The sequence below is a fragment of the Pinus tabuliformis genome, chromosome 1_2 (assembly GCF_031772625.1).
Source record: "Pinus tabuliformis cultivar Carrire ecotype Pingquan chromosome 1_2, CPIR1, whole genome shotgun sequence".
NCBI classification, from domain to species: Eukaryota; Viridiplantae; Streptophyta; class Pinopsida; order Pinales; family Pinaceae; genus Pinus; species Pinus tabuliformis.
The window spans coordinates 830,512,044-830,524,942 of NC_142298.1; the positions used below are offsets into that span (position 1 = coordinate 830,512,044).

A 12,899-nucleotide genomic window follows, 5' to 3' on the forward strand; every position below is an offset into this window, starting at 1 on the left:
ATATATCCCTCCCTCTCTCTATCTCTCTCTTGACCTCCCATCTATATCTCTATCTCCCTCTGCCTCTCCATTGTCTCTCTATATCAACCCCAAAACATACACACTTTTTCTTCATGTCTATATATCTCCCCCTGCTTCTTCCTCTCCCTCTCTCTTCTCATTCACTTTCTATCTCTCTCTCCCTTCTATCTCTCTTCCCTCTTGCTCTCCTCTCTCCCTCTCTCTTTATCTCCCTTATAACTCCCTCTCTCTCTCTCTACCTTTATCTCTCTATGCATTTCTTCTTACCTCCCTCTCTTTTTCTGTCCAGCTCCATCTCTCTCTCCTTCCCTCTCTTCTTCTCTCTCTCACGTTCTCTCTATCTTCCTTCCTCTCTCTCCCTTTCTGTTTCACCTCCCTCTGTCTCTCTCCCCCCTCTCTCTTTCTTCACCCTCCAACTATGTCACTATCTTCCTCACGCTCTCCTTCTCTCCCCCCTTCCTTACATCTCTCCCTCTTTGTCTCTCTATCTCACCCCAAAACATACACATTCTCTCTCCATCTCTCCCTTGTCACTCCCTCTCTCCCTCTCTCCACTTTTATCTCTCTATGTCTTTCTTCTTCACTCCGTCTCTCCCCCTCCAACTCCATATCTTTTTTCCTCCCTCTTCATCCTTACCTCTCTCCCATTCTCTCTCAAGTACTCCCTCTAGTCCTTCCCCTCTCTCCTTTTCTCTATTACCTCCCTCTCTCTCTTCTCTCCAATCTTGTCCCTCTCTCCCCTCTTTGTCTTTGTATCTCCCTCTCTCTCTTACCCTTCTCTCTCTCTCTCTCTCTCTCTCTCTCTCTCTCTCTCTCTCTTCATTCCTCCTTTCCCCTCTCCTTCTTTTTATCTCCATCTCTCCCTTATCATTCCCTCTATCTCTCCACCTCTATCACTTTATGTCTTTGTTCTTCCCTCCATATAGATATATATATATATATATATATATATATATATATATATATATATACATATACATATATATATATATATATATATATACATATATATATATATGTATATATATATATATATATATATATATATATGTATATGTATATATATATATATATATATATATATATATATATATATATATATATATATATATATATATCTATATGGAGGGAAGAACAAAGACATAAAGTGATAGAGGTGGAGAGATAGAGGGAATGATAAGGGAGAGATGGAGATAAAAAGAAGGAGAGGGGAAAGGAGGAATGAAGAGAGAGAGAGAGAGAGAGAGATCACATTTTTATGGGAACTAGGGTTTAAAAATGGTAATATTATTGTAGACAAACCCTCTAATGAGTTTGAAGAAGTCTAAAAAAAATTGTTTGAATAAGTCCAAAAAGTTTAGAGAGGATGGGAATTCTTTCCAAACCCTCTAATGAGTTTGAAGAAGTCTAAAAAAATTGTTTGAAGAAGTCCAAAAAATTTAAAGAGGATGTGAATTATTTCCAAACCCTCCAATTGATGTATATGTGTGTTTGAAGAAGTCTGAAAAAATTGTTTGGAGAAGTCCAAAAAGTTATTAGGGAGGATGTGGAATTCCTTCCACATTGGAAAACAATGATGTGCAAAACCCTCCAATCGATGCATAAATGTGTTTGAATAATTCAAAAAAATCCTTAGGGACAATGGGTAATTCCTTCCACATTGGAAAACATTGATGTGCTATTAGTTAAGGGAAAAGTTCTCCACTTAGAAAGATAGTATCACCTAAGTTTTCTAATGAATTCAACAATCTTGAGATATAATTGTAATACAAAGTGATTATTTTAAAAATGCGAACAAGAATGCTTCAAATGCTCAAACAGAATTAGTAATATGTTTCACATCCATCGTCGATCCATTCCTTACTTGTGTCCTTAGGATAAATTCATCTTACAACACAACCATGTAATGTGTACTTTTCATAAGTGTTTCAAACTTCAATCTATTCACCAACAAAGAAATCCACAAGTATTTCAAAAATTATCTCATGATAAACCTTTGAGACAAAATACCATTATGTTTGTAGTCCAAAGTTGTAATGTTGTCATCAATCACAATATCTCCAAATGGATCAAATGATATGTCTTTAGACCTAAGGAATGTCATTAATAAATATTCAAAAACTTAGTGTAAATGGGGCACTCAAAGCTAACACAAGCCACCTACTATGGCAATAGTATTAATGACCTTAATTGTGACAAAAATATAGCAGAAAAATATATTCAAAAATCATAATGAAAAAATAATTAATATTCTCATAGATAATATAATAAAAATAATTAATATTTTCATTTACAGAGTATATGTGATTGTAGAATTTTTTAATATTTACTTTAAAAAAATTGTTTAATAGAAAAGATGTAGAAAAATAATAAATTAAAAAGCAACCTTTTAGAGGGACAACACTAGTGAACAAAACATCACAAATACAAAAGAGAGAAATGATATTTACAATGATTCCTAGATGTTCATCAGCTCTGAGTTTGGAATGGTCACAGAAATACTATTGGACAGTTATGGTAAAAATAAATAATCGTTATAAATAGATACAAATTAATCTATATAAAAGAGATATCATTTTAATTATCAATTTTATATTAAAAATATAATAACATATTAGTTATAAATTATATTTTATTAAATATTTAGTCTGTATCAATAATTTATATAAATAATAATTTTAAAAATCTATTTATAATATTATTTATTAAATATTACTTACATTTGTATTGTGATGCTACCCATTTACGTAAACTAAAGAATAAAGGGCAAAAAATAATAAAATAATTAATATGAAAATTATGATGCTGGGCTAATCTATTTAAGGCAAACTAATTTTTTAATAAATTTGAGTTGCACAAGTAAATTAATTTAAAATAACAATTGTGCGTTAAGTAATTGACTCCAAGTAAAACAGGTATTGAATTCGTATATTCCAAAAGTAAATTATTAATTTAAATGTAAAATAGGTTTCGTAGGGATCCATTCCAGATAATGTGCACTTAAAAATGAGTGACTTTTCACGAGTGTCGAAAGGACGGCTAAGGGATTAATGAATCCACGTGTGTACGCCACTTCCTATCTTCACTCCATCCACACCTCTCACGACCATTTCCTGTCCACTGAAATTCTGTGTCTCTCCTGAAGCTAAGGGACCTCCCCTTGCCCTTTATAAATACTCGTTGCCAGAATCCCCATACCCACTGCAACGGAAGCCCTTCATTTCCATCGCCATGCCGTCTCCCTCTTTCGCTTTGCCTGCGCTCTTTCTCCTCTTCCACTTCCTTTTCCCTTTCTCTTCTGCACATTCATTTCATGCTGATGGACACTCCCTGTTAGCATTTAAGAAGCTCATTACTAGCGATCCCAATAATTCCTTGGCCAATTGGAGCCCCACAGTCCCCCTTTGCAACTGGACTGCTATTACTTGCGGCGGCCGTCATCCAGACAGAGTGGTCGCCATCGATCTCGATGGCATGGATCTAGGCGGCACCATCTCCCCTTCGCTTGGCAATTTGTCGTTCCTACGCTCACTCAATCTTTCGCAAAATAGGCTCCACGGTCCTATCCCACCCCAATTGGGACGCCTCTTTCGTATGAGGTGGCTTTGGTTGTACCGCAATCAATTGGAAGGAAATATACCACATCAACTCAGCAGCTGCAGAAATTTGGTTTCGCTGGCGCTCTCTTACAACAATATGAGCGAAAATATCCCTGGGGAGTTGTCTTCCCTGTCACATTTGCAAGAGCTTTATTTGGGAGCAAACAGTCTAACAGGTACCATTCCCTCTTCTTTAGGAAACCTTTTCCTCCTTGAAAGCTTATACTTGCATAATAATGAGCTTGATAGTGGTAGCACCACAACCATGCCCTTTCTTGTATCTCTTACTAATTGTTCTCACCTACGAAAACTACGCATGAGTGACAATAAACTAAGTGGTGTGTTGCCCCTTGCCATAGGGAGACTCTCTACCAATTTGTCTTACTTTTCATTAGCAAACAACAAAATACAAGGAAACATTCCTCCACATATTGGCAATCTTAGTAGCCTAATCTTTCTAAATTTAAGTGGAAACTTTTTAAATGGTACCATTCCACCATTTGGAAACCTTACAAAATTAGAAAGATTGGACTTAGGAAACAATGAATTAGAAGGTAACATCTCCAATCAATTTGAACAATTACAAGGACTTGGTCTCTTGGACATTAGTAGAAACAAACTCACTGGAAAGATTCCCAATTCCCTTCCACCATCTAAACAACTAAGAAGACTCTTACTTCATGACAACAAGTTATCAGGGAGCATACCTGCCATCTTAGGAAACTATATAAATTTGGAATTGCTTGACCTATCTCACAATATGCTCACTGGAAGCATTCCACGAGAAATTGCTAAACTTTCTAATCTACAATTCTATTTGAACTTGTCATGGAATTTATTAGATGGCTCGTTGCCCATGGAGATTAGTAAAATTGCAATGGCTCAAGCTATAGACATTTCCTCCAATCACTTGACTGGGCTCATTCCACCTACACTTGGAAGTTGTAGTGAACTACAAACATTGAATTTATCTAGAAATGCCTTCCAAGGCTCTATTCCAGATTCACTTGGAACTTTACAAAGTCTTGCAAACCTAGATCTCTCTTCCAACTCCTTATCAGGTCCAATACCAGTTGCTCTCCAAAACTTGAAAATGCTTCAAAGTTTGAATTTGTCTTTCAACAATTTCACAGGGGAAATTCCAGAAGGAGGGTTTTTTGCAAATAGAACAATTGTCATGTCCTTAATTGGAAATCCTGGCCTTTGTGGACCAAAAGTATTCATGTTACCTGCATGTCAAACACCAAGACATCATTTTGCACTTGTGAAGAAAATACTATTTCCAACGAGTGGAGGTATTGTTTTTATATTATGTTGTTTACTTTTGGGATTCCTTTGGAAAAGAAATATGCCTGTGCAAAACTTTGATTCCTCACAAGCCATTTTTCAAAAGTTAGAGCACAAAAGGATCTCATATCAAGAGCTTCACATAGCAACCAATGGATTCACGAGGAGCAACTTGTTGGGATCAAGTAGTTTTGGATCTGTTTATAAAGGAATTTTGAGTGATGGCACAATTGTTGCTGTGAAAGTTTTCCAATTGCAAAATGACCAGGGTGAGAAGAGTTTCAAAGCAGAGTGTAGTGTCTTGCGAAAGATTCGACATCGAAATTTGGTGAGAATCATAACCTCGTGCTCCAACCTCCATTTCAAAGGTTTAGTGTTCCAATTTATCTCTAACGGAAGCCTAGAGAAGCATTTGTATCATGACAAAGATGACAACAATAATGAGGAAGTGTGTGGCCTTGGATTAAAAACACTACTAAACATTGCCATTGATGTGGCCCATGCCATTGAATATCTACATCATTATTCTCATGTGCAAGTAGTGCATTGTGATATAAAACCCGACAATGTGTTGTTGGATGAAGACATGATAGGCCATGTGACAGATTTTGGTCTTGCGAGATTGATTGGTGCAGACTCTGGTGATTCACTTACTTTAACACTTACTTTGAAAGGGTCTATGGGTTACATTGCTCCAGGTATGGATTTTTTTAAAATTAGTTTTAATTGTCATTTTTCATCAACAATTTTGCATACACTAGTGAGATATATATTTATTGAAGTTTCCTTTAATGCAGAGTATGGATTGGGTGAGAGAGTTTCCACCAAAGGAGATGTTTATAGCTATGGCATTATGTTATTGGAAATGCTTACTAGAAAGCGACCAACTAGTGACATGTTTGTTGGAGACCTAAACTTGCACAAGTGGGTGAGCCTTGCATTTCCAAACAGAGTGAAGGAGGTAATTGACAACAATCTGTTTAGTGCACAAGACGGAGCTGGATTTGAAGAAAATAATATACACAATTGTCTACTTTCTTTGCTACGGGTTGGTTTACTTTGTTCAAAAGATTCACCTGATGAACGGCCACCTATGAGAGATGTGGTAATAGTGTTGGAAAATTTCAAAGAAAATTTGGTGATGGAAAATACAATTGCTTCAAAGAGATTAAGACGGAGCATATCCAATATATTGGGAAATACAAATACACCAAAGATAAATGTCATAACATCAAATGACCAAAGTTCTTCTACATTTTAATTTGTAAGTACAAAATATTTCAAGTTTATCATTATTCTTACCATCTGCCTATAAATTTTATATTTTTAGTTTTTCAAAAAAATACTGTTACCGCGTATTATACATGTATTATCTATTTGTGAAATTTAAATGCTTTTTCAACCCTTGATTAGGTAGATTGTAAATTTACATTTGGTTTAAGTATTATCCTTTGATGGGATCCATGAATTAAACTCGCTTGATAGAAACTGAAAAAAGATCAATTGCATTCTGTTAGAATTACCATTCAGATTCAGCCCTGGCAAAAAAAATAAAAATTATTAATTGATTTTAAGAACCGTGTTGAAGTTTAACAGATTTCTTATATTTTATTGAATTGAATTTCAATTTTATATATGATATTTTTGTTACTCTACAGATTTTTCCAGTTTTAAAGATGTAACTTTTATTTACAGACTTTTGCAGGTTTAAAGATGGAGCTTTTATTTCAAGTCAGTCCCAGGAGCTTCGAACAGTAAGGCTTTGAGAGGCATATCAAAGTTCATGATATTGTCCAATTCTTCAATATTCTTCATGATGGTCTTGTAAAATATATGAATAACGAGTAAACAGAGAAAAGGTTTCGAATTCAAGTGATGAGCAGGACGTTCAGTCTTTCATCGGAGGCTCTGCTATGTGTAGAGGAATACTATAGAGTGGCATTTTGTTCTACCTTTCTTTAGATTGTTATGAATACCTCTCAATTCATTTGGGAATTTTAATTATTTTTAGAGTGTTTTTTAATGAAGGCAATGAAAATATTAAACGCCGGGCCTCTTATTATTTGATTATATTTTGTATAATAGTGAATATTTTTTAAATTTGAAATATAATTTGGATAATTTTTTTTAATGGTAACATGTAGATTTGAATTTGGAGGGATAATATATATATATAATTTGAATAATTATTTAAAAAAAATATCTTTTATTTTACCAACAATAAAATCTTATACATTAATTTGATATATTAATTTGATGTTGAACCATATTAAAATATCAAAATTAATTTATTTGCGTTCCTCTCTGAAATCAACTCTCCCAACTGTCACTCTGTGCGATTATGCACCCTCTATTCTTAATGTTAGACCATAAAACTATTTTATATGGTCATATTGATAACTCCATCACGCATATCCAGGGATAAGTGGCATATCCATGCTGTTATTAAGTCCCGGCATATCCATGAGGTTATTAACTTCCAAGCAGCTGTAACGGTAAATAAACCGCACAATAAGTAAAGGAGGAGGGGAGGAGGGTTTCAGTAGATCAGCGATGGCGGTGACAGAGGAGGACTTTGTAACCGACCTGCTAATAACTATGGAAGCTCCTTTTCTTGTGTATCGAACAAAGGCTCTATTTTTGCAAGGATTATCTTTAGATTGGCTCAGAAATCGCTCTAATTGGTTGTGATCACTGGATCAGTAATGGCTCAGCTACTGATTCATGGAACTCTCCATGTAACTGTCTTTGAGGCAGATTCACTGAGTGATCCCGGTCGAGTAACGGGAGGAACTTCCAAGTTCTTCAGAAAGGTAAAAAATGGTGTAATTTGAGTTTTAAGATATAGAACGATCGAATCCTCTGTGATTCATTTTGTCTTTTTCTCTTTTTTTATTATTGTTTGTGTCTGTGGTTACAGTTCGTTCAGGGCATTGAAGAGACTATAGAGTTTGGCAAAAGAGCTAACAGACTGTATGCGACCATCGATCTGGAGAAAGCTCTAGTGGGTTGAACTCGGTCTGGAGAAAGCTCTAGTGGGTTGAACTCAGATCATCAGTGACGAACCCAAAAACCCACGATGGTATGAGTCCTTTCACATTTACTGTGCTAACCAAGTTGGCAATGTAAGAGTTCTCTTTCATGCACAGGGGACTGTTGAATCTCGACTGCACTTTAAATCTATGTTACCAGAAACGAGAAACGGGAAACGAAACGAGAAACGAAAACGGTACGAGAAACGGAGTTTGAAGGTTTCGCACTCAAGAAACGAGGAGAGAGAAAATGAAGATAAAAATAAAAAATACAGCGTTAGTTTCAATTTTCAATATAGTTTCAACTAAATTTCGAGCCCAAATTTTATTAAAACCTAAATAATTTAAATAAGAAACTGATGCTTAGCAAATTGACTATTAAATATATACATTCTTATGCCTCCTAATCAATTAAGTGTATACATTTTTATGCATTTTGCGCCTTCATCTAATTATTGTTTCCTTAGAAAAAATTCCAAATAATTAAATATATATATATATAGAATTTGCAATTAAATGTGAATTTCTTGAGCCACATATAGAATAGTACAGAAATGATCAACTTTTTATATACTTGGCATAAGCCTCTAGGTTATTGAATGAATACATCAGTGAAATCTACAATAAAAAGTGAAAATACAGGGCTGAGAATGACATGCAAAAGAGCGAACTACCACCGGTAAAAGATTTCTCATAAAATTAGCTAAAATAACCGCCGTCTGGTTTCCGTTTCTTACACGTTTTTTTACGGGGAACGGTGGCAACCATCCCGTTTCTGGTAACATAGCTTTAAATACTTGGATGCTTGTATTTTCTTCCATCCTGGTTCTAATGAAGATATTTGGCAATGGCAGATCAGGACAAGCAAGAGACCCCATCTGATAAGCTTTGCAGGTGTCCTAAGACCCAACAATACAAAAGCCATTCGTTCCGTCCTCACGGAACATAGGCAGACCAGAGAGTTGCAATTTTTTGAACTGCAATTCCTGCGTTTGCCTAGGTCCCAAAAACACAGTGAAGCTCTTCATGCAATTCGAATTCTGCCTTCAGCCTCCTGGTGATAGCCTCGGAGATCCATGTTCGATTCTCTTATAGCTGGGTGCATTCCTATGCTGTTCAATTCCTTTACAGCATATTATCAGTATCCATGGCCTGTTACCAGAAACGGGACAGTTGCCACCGTTCCCCGTAAAAAACGTGTAAGAAATGAGACCAGACGGAAACGCCGTTTTCTACGGTCGTTTTAGTTTAGGGGTGCATATATTTTGTGGGAAATCTTTTACAGGTCCTAGGCAGGCTCTCAGCCCTGTATTTTCACTCTTTATTGGTCGTTTTAGTTTACTGGTGCATATATTTTGTGTTTACAGGTCCTAGGCAGCCTCTCAGCCCTGTATTTTCACTCTTTATTGTAGATTTCATGCATTAATAACTTAGAGGCCCATGCTAAGTATACAGAAAGTTGATCGTTTCTGTACTATGGTTAGTTGATTTGTTTTCCTTTAACGTGTATATTGTTAAAATTCATAGTTTAAACGCTATTTTGTGTGTGGCTCAAGAAGTTCACATTTAATTGCAAATTCTATTTATTGTTTACATTTATATTTAAATATATAATTATTTGGAAATGTATACACTTAATTAACTAGGAGGCATAATAATGTATATATTTAATAGTCAATTTACTAAGCATCAGTTTGGTATTAAAATTATTTAGTTTTTTAATAAAATTTGGGTTGGAAATTTAGTTGAAACTATATTGAAAATTGAAATTAACTCTGTATTTTTCATCTTTATTTTCATTTTCTCTCTCCTCGTTTCTTGAGTGAAACCTCCAAACTCCATTTCTCGTTTCGTTTCTCGTTTCTGGTAACATAGTCCATGGCATCTACCTGCTAATGAGAGCTCCTATTCAGTTTACATAGAAGAAGAGACAGTTTAAGAAAAAAATATAAATGTGACAGAGGCTCTTCCGAAAATCCCAGAGGAACATTGGAAGGAAATGAAAAAGACCATAATCCAAGAAATTATGTCTGCTCTGGGCTATGGTGACACAGATTCAAGATTTAAAGTTTTCCGGGATGCATTTATGATTTCTTTGAATAATATTTTCTGGAAAACAACTAATCCCTCCAAGGATGAAGCCATTTGAATCCATGATGCATTCCATTGCGGAGGGGACAATGCATCTGAGTTGAGTACAAATTTTGAAATTTACAGACAACTAAGCTTTTGTAAAAAATTGTTTTGAATTGAGGATACATGAACAATCAGACGTTCATGGTTTTTGTATTTGCAAATAAAAGCATTGAAATGGGTCGACGAAAGTTGCTGGATGTTATTGAATTATGTAGTGAAGAACATAGTTACTGGTTGTTGTTTAGTTATGTATTCATGAACGTAATTATCGGCATCTTCTTTGGTTTTAGTTTGGTGGGTAAAGGTTACCAAAAGAAAACTGTTCAATGTCTAGAATTTAATTTCATGTATTTCTTTCTTTTAATATCATAAAACGTGCAAATTAAATCTATTCAATGTATCCATGACGTCTAGATTGCGGATTACTCTAATTGTGCGTGGTTTACTTCAGATTATTGTTTCATGGAGCAGGAAGTATGGCATTGGATGAGGTGGAGTAATTTTGAAACACAGTTGAAACGCTATTCAAAATTGATTCCATTTTTTCCTTTGACATAGTTTCTCCTCCATGAATGATGCACTGCCGGTCAGATTGAAATTCTTCAACGCGATTGTCCGTCTGCTAGCTAATTTTACGGATGCTTTATTTTTGTATTGCAAAATACTTTAGACATCACAACAGTTTTCTTAGGGCAAAATCGACTCAAAATTTGGAGGAAGTTTTGGAGTTATTAAAAGGTTGTCGTTTGACCACCCTTGCTCAGTTTCGAAGAGTGGTCTGTCTCAACCCTAGGTTCTTCTTTTATAGATCCGAAATGAACCTGACGTCTAAGCTGACTTTCCTTAGGACCTTCATGGAGTAAGAGGATATCTCTAAACTAATTATTACGTATGCAAGGGCATTTGGAGCCAGTGAGAAGAAGCTTAAATCTGCAATTTCACTTTTGAAAAGATTGGGTGTTGAGGGTCGAGTATTATCAGAGTTAGTAGCTAAACATCCTCGTATGCTCATGGCTTCAGAGGAAAAGGTAATGAAGTCATTTAGACTTGCCGAGGATTTGGGTTTCAAGCCGGGATCAAAGAAGTTTGTATTTGCGGTACATGGAACGTTTAATCTAGCGAAAGAAACCTTAGAAGAAAGATTGCAGTGTTTGAGTAGTTTAGGTTTCTCAAAGAAAGAAATTTCGCAAATGATAGATCGGGATCCGTCTATTCTATGGCTTTCAAACGAAAATTTGAAGCGTCATGTAGATTTTCTCATCAAAACTGCACTTAGTTTGGAGATGAGGGTGATTCCTCGGCATAGCTGAGTAATGGAGGCATTGAAGTTTATGCAAGCTTTGAAAACAAAAATGCATTTTATATCGATTCTTTATTTGACAGAAAAACGTTTCATGGAGATATATGTGGATTCTAATGCAGAATGCTCAGTTCTGCGAGATATTTACCACCATGTGAAGGGTGAGTGTTCAACATTGACAAGGAGACATCTAGTGAATCAGATATAAGGCCAAGGATATTCGCCACTCGCCAAGGCATGAAAGCTGGAAAGTTGAGCAGGCCAAGGATATTCGCCACGCGCCAAGGCATGAAAGCTGGAAAGTTGAGCGTGGAGTAGGAAACGCTTATTGAATCACATGTAGGGATAAGGCTGGGTCATGGAGAGAGTCATCCTGAATGAAAATAATTTAAAAATATGTGGCAGGCTGTTTCAGTGAACGAATGGTGAGATGACTCACACTTTCCTCAGATTCAATCGTACATCAGCAACATGGACATCAAGCTTGCCTACACACGTCAGCATATAGTTCAGAATGAACAAGGGATAATATGGCTACTGTTTAGTGACCAGAGGACAAATATGGCTATGGCTACAGATAAGATCTATTATAGAGAAGCAAATTTTGTAATCTATGTCTAAGTGTTTTAGAACCAAGTGCGATGTTAGGTTTTGGTGGATTATTTTTTTTTTTTTTTTTTTGTACAGATGATATTGCAGCTGGGAAATAATATGTTTAGTATGGGAATACTCGGCAGAGAACTGTCAGATTCTGTAGTTCTTGGTTTCTGAGATTCATGAGAAAATTTGGGGTAGATAAAAAGCTCATCATTGTAAGTTGTATCTGGCCTAAACAAAGTCCTTATTAAAATGAGACATGCATTGAATTTGTCAGTGAAAACATTTGCAAAGATCTATGTCTAAGTGTTTCAGAACGGAGTTGTCTTTAAAGAGACTTTTTGGAAGCTCTTCCGGTGGGTTTTTCCGGTCAAAATCCGGCAGCAATTTATTGAAATCGCATGTTTGATAGCTAATTTCTGCACAATCAAAGCGTCCAGGGGTTTTTCAGGGCGCTGAATCCAAATATGCAGTTAAAAAACCATTTTAAATAATACAAATCAAGATTTAACCTCAATTTTTTCTGCCGGATTCCATCACCGGAATCTCCAAAAAGTCGCACTAAAGACAACTCCTTTCAGAGCCAAGTGCGATGTTAGGTTTTGGTGGATTACTTTTTTTTTGTACAAATGATATTGGTGGATTACTCTTTTTTTTTTTTGTATTTTTGTATAGATGTATGAGAATAGCCCGGTAGAGAACTGCCATATTCTGCGATTCTTGGTCTCTGAAATTCATGAGAAAATTTGGGGTTAGATAAAAAGCTCATCATTGTAAGTTGTATCTGATCTGAACAAAATCCCTATTAAAATGAGACATGCATTGAATTTGTGAGTAAAAACATTTGCAAAGATTATGAGAGATAGATCTTTAATATGATTTTTCCTATTCATAGTTTTTCTTTTTTCATCAAAGAACTCTAGGAAC

General features: G+C 35.5%; 1 protein-coding gene across 8 annotated transcripts; it reads left to right on the plus strand.

Moving 5' to 3' along the window:
* The first annotated feature begins 3,046 nt into the window (after window positions 1-3,046).
* LOC149208487 (phospholipase D alpha 1-like) lies at window positions 3,047-12,179 on the plus strand. 8 transcript variants are annotated; one of them, XR_016252776.1, is made up of 4 exons: window positions 3,052-3,796; window positions 6,603-7,720; window positions 7,828-7,989; window positions 8,794-12,179. XR_016252776.1 is itself a non-coding variant. In XM_089396083.1 (3 exons), exons 1-2 carry the CDS (start codon window positions 3,253-3,255, stop codon window positions 6,166-6,168), a joined length of 1,008 nt encoding a protein of 335 aa, XP_089252209.1. In that variant the 5' UTR covers window positions 3,047-3,252; the 3' UTR covers window positions 6,169-6,171; window positions 6,613-7,548. The 8 variants fall into 8 exon arrangements, 7 of the variants coding, with proteins under 7 accessions (XP_089252209.1, XP_089252208.1, XP_089252215.1 ...); XM_089396083.1 differs by lacking the exons at window positions 7,828-7,989; window positions 8,794-12,179 and adding an exon at window positions 5,705-6,171 and having other exon boundaries at window positions 3,047-3,796; window positions 6,613-7,548; XM_089396082.1 differs by lacking the exons at window positions 7,828-7,989; window positions 8,794-12,179 and adding an exon at window positions 5,705-6,171 and having other exon boundaries at window positions 3,048-3,796; window positions 6,603-7,548.
* Window positions 12,180-12,899: the final 720 nt, after the last annotated feature.

What these genes read in the sequence shown, in the direction of transcription:
- LOC149208487 (XM_089396083.1), top strand. Translation starts at nt 3,253, where the DNA reads ATGCCGTCTCCCTCTTTCGCTTTGCCTGCGCTCTTTCTCCTCTTCCAC. An exon ending in GGGAGCAAACAGTCTAACAG is followed by an intron (nt 3,797 to 5,704) that starts GTACCATTCCCT and finishes CCTTTAATGCAG; the next exon opens with AGTATGGATTGGGTGAGAGA.